The sequence below is a fragment of the Arachis ipaensis genome, chromosome B03 (assembly GCF_000816755.2).
Source record: "Arachis ipaensis cultivar K30076 chromosome B03, Araip1.1, whole genome shotgun sequence".
NCBI lineage: Eukaryota > Viridiplantae > Streptophyta > Magnoliopsida > Fabales > Fabaceae > Arachis > Arachis ipaensis.
This window is the reverse complement of record NC_029787.2, coordinates 22,492,209-22,499,972: the sequence shown is the minus strand read 5'-3', so window position 1 is coordinate 22,499,972 and position 7,764 is coordinate 22,492,209. Positions and strand designations below refer to the sequence as shown.

The window sequence follows — 7,764 nt, the reverse complement described above, 5'->3', positions numbered from 1 at the left end:
ATAATAGCGAGAAGTTGTTGGTGCAGGTTTTGAAGCATAAATATCTCAGAAATCAGTCTGGTATGAGCAGAAATAGTAGAAATTCTTCATCGGCTACCTGGAAGAACATTGTTAGTGCCTATGAGCATCTCAAGGAAAGGATTCATTGGAATGTTAGGGATGTCCACAAATCAGTTTAGTATGATGAGTGGATTCCTTTTGGTAAGCTTTGCAACCTTGTTCCTTATGTGCATATTTCTGAATCAGATTTCAAAAGTGGTTGACTTGTGGAAAGGGATATCATGGGAGGTAGATAGTCTTACCATGCCTATTTTGCATGAGATTAAGCAGTTTATTCATGGTCTGAGATATCATAGTTTAACTGAGTTGGAGCCACAGTAGGAGTGGTGGCCTGCGGTAACAAAAAAGTATAGTACAAGAGAGAGTTATAGATAGTTATTAGAGAAAACCTTGAATTGGAATGCCAATAGCAACTGGAACTGGTTGTGGAATACTAACATTCCGGAGAAGTTCAAATTCACTATGTGGCTTGGCTTACATGATGCTCTACCGACTGAGACATTTTGATTCAAGTGGCATTTAGCTTCTTCATATATGTATAAGAGATGTTACAGGACGCAGGAAACAATGGAGCATTGCCTTAGAGACTGTGAACGATTAAAGGCAATTTGGCATATGTTGAATCCTAGTATCCTAGACTCGACGACTGGTACTGATTTTGAAGAGTGGTTTCGGAAGGCCTTGGCTGATAATGAGGTGTCTTTTGGTGCAGGACTTTGGTGGGTATGGAGACATAGGTGCAATGACATATTCAATACTGACAACCCTTAGACAGACCACAAAGTTGTTGCCTTGGCCAGAATTACCACCAAGGACTTACAGGTTTGCAGGAATCGAAACAATACCTTTAGGTCTCTCCAAAATTGCCTGTGTTGGGAACCACTGATAGGCAATAGTTTTAAAGTTAATTGTGACGCAAGATTGTTTCTGGATTTAAATTTAGCGAGATTCGGGTGTATTATTAGAGATTCTAAGGGAGGTTAGATCTCGGACTGCTCTGGAAGCATTCTCCCTAGTCTATCATCAGATGTGAATTATTTGCTGCTTGAAAGGGGTTGGTTTTAGCTTAGAATTGCGGTTTGAGGGATATTATATGTGAAACGAATTGCCTTGACATTCTGCCCATTATGCATGATCTTACAAGTGGGTATTCATCTGAAGTAACAGATTTGGTTCACAAGATTCAAGAGTTTTTATCTTGTCCTTGGCTTGTTCACGTTGAGTGGGTGTCCCGAAAAGCAAATAGAGCTGCGGATGGGATGATTAGATATGGTGACAAGAGTAACTCTAATCATGTTATTTAGTCTGAGTCTTGTGTTTATCTCCAACAAATCATCCGCTCGGATATAGGATAGTGTTTATTTTATTTCTATGCGTGTTTAGATAAAAAAAAGATAAATATTGACTAAAACTTTTTGAAAATTAAAATGTCCACTTTTAAAAACGTCAAAGACAAATTTAGATAATAACTCCTAAAAAATTTTTAATTATTAATTTTTTCTCAAAATCCTAATAAACTTATTCAATCCAAATCACAAGAATTTAAATTGAATTGAATTAAAAAATAAATTCAAATTGATACTATGCAAATTATAATCGTTTAAATCAAATTGAATTAGATTAAAAAAAATCCAATCCATAAAATCCAAATAACAACAACTTATACTTACGTTCTAAATCGATTTAAATCGTATTGCAAATATCTTTTCTTATATTACAATTAGTAAAATGTTTTATTTTATTTAAGGGTAAAGTAATATTTTGGTCCTCAACATTTGGGTCGAATTTTAATGTAGTCTGAAATAGGACATTTGAAACGTCAGGGACCAAATTTTTATTTATCCCAAACGTTAAGAACTAAAATAATACTTTATGTTAGGAAATTATTTTAATTTTCTAATTTGTTTGTGGGCAATACGTATATTAATTATAATCACAAATTGTGCTATTTCAAATTAAATATCTTATATTATTGACAGCCCAAAGTATAAGTCAACTGTAGCCCAATAAACCAGGGGCAGCCCATCAAGTTAATATCCCTCAAGAATAGTTAACAAGTGTGGGTGTGAAAAAGAGATCAGTTTTGTTAGGATTAAAAACATGGTTCATTTTTTTTCTGTACACATTCTTTCTCATTCAATAAAAGTTACTTCATAAATTCTTCAAGATTCTCTTCTTCTTTCATGGTATCACGAGCTTCAGGTTTTTCTCAACCATGGATGCATCTCCATATTCATCTAACAATTCACCTCCTGTGACCAACAACAATAACAATAATTCAAACCCTGGAAATTCTGCCAACAACAACAGCAATAATCTTCTTGCTAATCTCAATCCTTTTCTTTCCCACCTCAGTTGTTCAACTCCCGATCCTTTACTCAGATTAGTGATAAATTAGGAGAAAGAAATCACAAAACTTGGCAACAACAAGCATTGGCGGTAGTTCGAGGTCAGCTTTTGGAAAATCATCTCTATAAAGATCATGTTCCTCCTAGATTCACTACGATTGAAGATCAACAAAATGGAATCGAGTCATCAGCGTATACCCAGTGGCTTCAAGATGATTATAATCTCCCGTCTTGGCTTCTGACATCTATTGATCCTGTATTCAAAACTAAAATGGTTGGTTGCTCTTTCAGTCATGAAATTTGGGTAGAATTGAACAATATTTTGAGGAATCTACCAAATATCGTGTCAAACAGCTCAAAGCATAAATAAAGATTGTCAAGAAGCAAGGTTCAATAGCTTCTGAATATATTTCGAAAATTAAGGAGATTGTAGATTCTTTGGCAGCTTTAGGCTCTCCTTTAACTGTTGAAGAACATGTTGATGCATTGCTTGAGGGATTGAATGAAGAATATCAAGTTTTACTGCATATTGTCAATTCCAAACGAGAAATTTTCAGCCTTTGTGAGGTTGAAACTCAAATTTTGACCTTTGATGTTATGCTTGATAAATTTTGAAAATCCACAACCTCTATGATTCAAGCTAATATCTCTCAGAGTTTATTTCCTTCCAATTCCAATTCAGGTCATGGTTTTGGAGGAAAAAGAGGTAGAGGTGGTAGGTTTTCACGAGGAGGCAGATCCTTTTTCAATCAGAATAGGCCACAATGCCAGGTATGTGGTAGATTTGGCCACATTGCTTGGCATTGTTTCAACAAATTCAACCAACATATACTTCATGCATCACAAAATTCTCAGACTCCCTCTTCCACCTCCTTTACCAATTCACCAAACTCTTCTAATCTGTCACAAGCCAGTACCACTACAGCTACACCACCATCACCCCCTCCATCTTTTCATCATCCTACTGCCTACATAGCTACTCCAGGATTTATTGCTGACTCCTCCTGGTACCAGATACTGGTGCTTCCCACCACATTACTCCTGATTCATCTTCGTTTATCACATCCTCAGATTACTCAGACCCTGACCAAGTTCAGATTGAGAATGGCTCAGGTTTGCCTATATCTAAAATTGGTACTTCTTTATTATATGCTTATGATTCTATTAGATATTTCAGATTACAATAATTAATTTATTCTCCAGAAATCACCAAAAATCTTATCAGTGTCTCTAAATTTACTGAATATAATGATGTTTATTTTCAATTTTATGCTCACGTGTGTTTTGTTAAATGCCAGCAAACTGACAAAGTGCTTCTTCAAGGACATAGACAGGGTGGCATTTACAGATTTTTCAATGTTACTGTTCCTTATTTTTCTTTAGATTCTTTACAACCTTGTGCTTTTATTTCTTCCAAAGTTTCTTTGAACTTGTGGCATAAAAGACTTGGCCACACAGCCAAGAAAAATGTACTCATAATTCTATCAAGTTGTAATATTGACATGGATAAGAATAAAGATACTTTGTTTCCTGATGTGTGTGAAAACTGTATGCATGCTAAAATGCATAAATTGCCTTTTAATTCCTCACTTACTGTCTACACTGCACCTCTCCAACTTGTTTACTATGATGTTTGGGGTCCAACACCCATTGTATCACACTTAGGATTTCATTATTATGTTACCTTTATTGATGCATATTCTCGATATACTTTTTTTTATTTGTCTCTAAATCTTAAGTTCTGTTAGCTTTCAAACAGTTTAAACAGCAAATGGAGAATCTTACAAACCACAAAATAAAAGCTTTTCAGTCTGATAATGGTGGGGAATACACTTCTCATCAGTTCAGTCAATTCATGGCCAATGAAAGTATTGTTCAAAGGTTTAGTTATCCTTACACTCCAGAACAAAATGGCAAAGCTGAGAGAAAATATAGGCACCTCATTGAAATGAGTCTTGCCATGCTATCTACAGCCTCTTTGCCATTTATTTTCTGGGATGAAGCTGTTTTAACAGCGACTTACTTAATTATTCGCATCCCAACTCCAATTTTGGACCACAAATCTCCTTATGAGACATTGTTTAACACTGTCCCTGATTATACTTCTCTAAGAGTTTTTGGTAGTAGTTGTTTTCCTCTTTTACGGCCTTACAATAAGACAAAGTTGGATTTTAGATCTCATAAATGTGTCTTTCTTGGTTATGCCCCAAACTCAAAAGGCTACAAATGCCTTTCACCTTGTGGTAAACTTTATACCACAAGACATGTTCAATTTGATGAAACTTCCTTTCCTTACAAGGAATTATTTGTTAAAACTAATAAGAATGACTCCTCTAGAGATTCTGATAAATCTAGTTCTTTTAACCATTTTATTCCTAGTATAGGTTCTGTTTTAGGCTCTTCATCTCATAGTTCTTCTATTTCGAATATTTAATATACAAATCGTAATCCTAGCGATATTAGTAGTCATAATCCAAGTACTCCTAGTAATTCTAATTTCATACACTTTCCTATTGAAACACAGCATCCTATTCCGTCTTTGGGATACAAACTTGCCCTCCACCTATAATAATAATAATAATTCTGCACCCATTCCTACATCTGCAGATGTTCTTATATCTCCTAAACCTCTAAATCAACATCCAATGCTCACTAGGTCTAAAACTGGAAATTCTAAACCCAAAGTCTTAATTAGTAATGTTGATTTAATCATTTTACGTGAAACACCTCCTAAAATACCTAGCTATTCCTCATTGGAAAAATGCTATGCAAGAGGAGTATGATGCCTTAATCAGAAATCATACTTGGACACTTGTGTCAAAACCTCAAAATGCTAAAATTATTGGATCTAAATGGGTTTTTACTATAAAAAGGCTTCCTAATGGCACCATACAAAAGTACAAAGCCAGATTGGTGGCTCAAGGCTTCCACCAATCTGAAGGCTTTGACTTTGAACAGGTGTTTAGTCCTGTTATCAGACCTGCCACCATTCGAATTGTGTTAAGTATAACTTTATCTAAAGACTGGTTTATAAGACAATTGGATTTTAATAATGCTTTTCTTAATGGTGATTTACATGAAACTATATATATGCATCAACCTACTGGTTTCTCCCATGATTCTGACAGTTTAGTGTGTAAATTAAATAAAGCCCTTTATGGCCTGAAGCAGGCTCCGAGAGAATGGTTTTTAAAACTTAGTAATACTCTAAATAGTTTTGGCTTTGTTAGTACTAAGTCTGATACATCTTTATTCATCAAACATGGCTCTCATTATGTCATTTACATTCTATGTTATGTTGATGACATTATCATTACTGGTAATGATTCGAATAAAATTGATGTTATGATACAAAAGTTAAACAAGATTTTTACTCTAAAAGACTTGGGAGAGTTATCCTACTTTCTTGGTATTGAGGTTCATAAAACTGAAACTGGACAGCTTCATTTATCTTAAACTAAATACATTAAAAACTTATTGTCTAAATTAGGAATGAGTACGGCAAGTGCTATGCCTACTCCTATGATCTCCTCTTTGCAGTTACTGTCTACAGGTTCAGAACAATTTGAGGATCCGAAGCTCTTCAGACTGTGGTAGGTACATTGCAATATGTTACTATCACTAGGCCTGACCTGAGTTTTGCTGTGAGGAAGGTTTCTCAATTCATGCACAACCCTTTACTTGCTCACTGGAAGGCTGTGAAGAGGATTTTACGATATCTTCAAGGAACACAAGAACATGGTTTGCTTTTACATAAATGCAATGACTATAAGTTGTATGGTTTTTCTGATTCTGACTGGGTAGCAGATCTAGAGGATCGGAGGTCTGTTTTGGGTTATTGTGTATTCTTCGGAGCTAATTTGGTTACTTGGTCTTGCAGAAAACAAACAACTATAAGTAGGTCATCAACTGAGGCAAAATTTCAAAGCCTGGCAGCCTGTGAAGCAGATATTACATGGGTGAAGAATTTGCTGTCCGGGTTGAAGATTGCATTGACTACTGCTCCGTCTATATTTTGTGACAATTTAAGTACTATTTTGCTCACTGCAAATCCAGTCTTACATGACAAAATGAAGCACTTTCAGTTAGATATCCAAGTTGTTCGAGAAAAGATCAACAATAAATCATTACAAGTTGTACATATTTCTGGAATTGAATAAGTTGCTGATATTTTAACAAAACCTTTGTCAGCAACCAGTTATGAGAGGCTCAAAGACAAGCTCAGAGTTGTTCCAAGGAGCAACTTAAGCTTGAGGAGGGGGGTATTGAGCCCAAAGTATAAGTCAACTGTAGCCCAATAAACCAGGGGCAGCCCATCAAGTTAATATCCCTCAAGAATAGTTAATAAGTGTGGGTGTGAAAAGGGGGATCAGTTTTGTTAGGATTAAAAACATGGTTTATTTTCTTTCTGTACACATTATTTCTCATTCAATAAAAGTTACTTTATAAATTCTTCAAGATTCTCTTCTTCTTTCATATATAATGGTGATCTCATTCATTGTTATAAATGCTGAATTGAATAAGTCATAATTACTTTTGATTTGGAATTAAATGAGAATAAAATCAGATATTGTCTTTTGTTCTTTAAATAATTATCTTTTAGATTTTAGATATATTATCTTTTAGACTTTAGATACTATTTTATTTGGTTTTTAGGGTTTAATGGGTGTCATGCTCAAATATAAATAGTGCCTTTAAGGTTTCGGTCTCCAGCATACCAAAGCTACCTCAGCAACTCTTTTTCCATCAGAGAAGTTGTAATTCAGCCGCCTAGGAATATAGAAGACTTTGGTTGAGGAAGATCGAAAGAACCACAAGATCTAGACTCTTCCAATCATGATTCATGTTTATGAATTCAAGTACGCTTCCGCATTTAAGTATTTTCTTTCTTAATGATTTAACATGAGTTAAGGAATTTTGTGAAAATTTCAACAAGTAGTATCAGAGCCATCTATCATTAAATCATTAAGAAATTATAATTTTTTTAATTTGAATTTGAATCTTCATTTAAGTTTTTGAAATTAGATTTAAATATGTGCTGCTTCTGAATTGTGCAGCACATGTTAATAAAACTGAAAGAGTACATAAAGAGTGCATAAAGAATACACAAACAGTACATGAAGAGCATACTTACTATAAAAAATTTTGTATGCACTATGATTTAATCTGTGAATATAAATTCAGTGTTTTTTAAAGAAAAAGAAGGTTTTTTTTATCTTTTTTTTATATACCATTCTATATGGATTCATTCTTTTGGCAAAATTATTATTATTATTATTATTATTATTATATTTTGCGTAGATTGAAAAGAATTATTATAATTGTCTCGATTTTTTTTATTTTGTGTGTCATTAAT

The 7,764-nt window shown here is 34.2% G+C and overlaps 1 protein-coding gene across 1 annotated transcript; it reads left to right on the top strand.

Annotated features, from left to right (window-relative positions):
• On the top strand, positions 5,901-6,568 carry LOC107632610 (uncharacterized mitochondrial protein AtMg00810-like). Its single transcript, XM_016336277.1, has 2 exons — positions 5,901-6,001; positions 6,034-6,568. Exons 1-2 carry the CDS (start codon positions 5,901-5,903, stop codon positions 6,566-6,568), a joined length of 636 nt encoding a protein of 211 aa, XP_016191763.1.

Excerpts from the sequence above, each read along its gene's own strand:
- LOC107632610 (XM_016336277.1), top strand. The coding sequence starts at position 5,901 with ATGAGTACGGCAAGTGCTATGCCTACTCCTATGATCTCCTCTTTGCAG. Across the intron at positions 6,002-6,033 it reads CCGAAGCTCTTCAGACTGTG|GCCTGACCTGAGTTTTGCTG; the intron begins GTAGGTACATTG and ends TACTATCACTAG.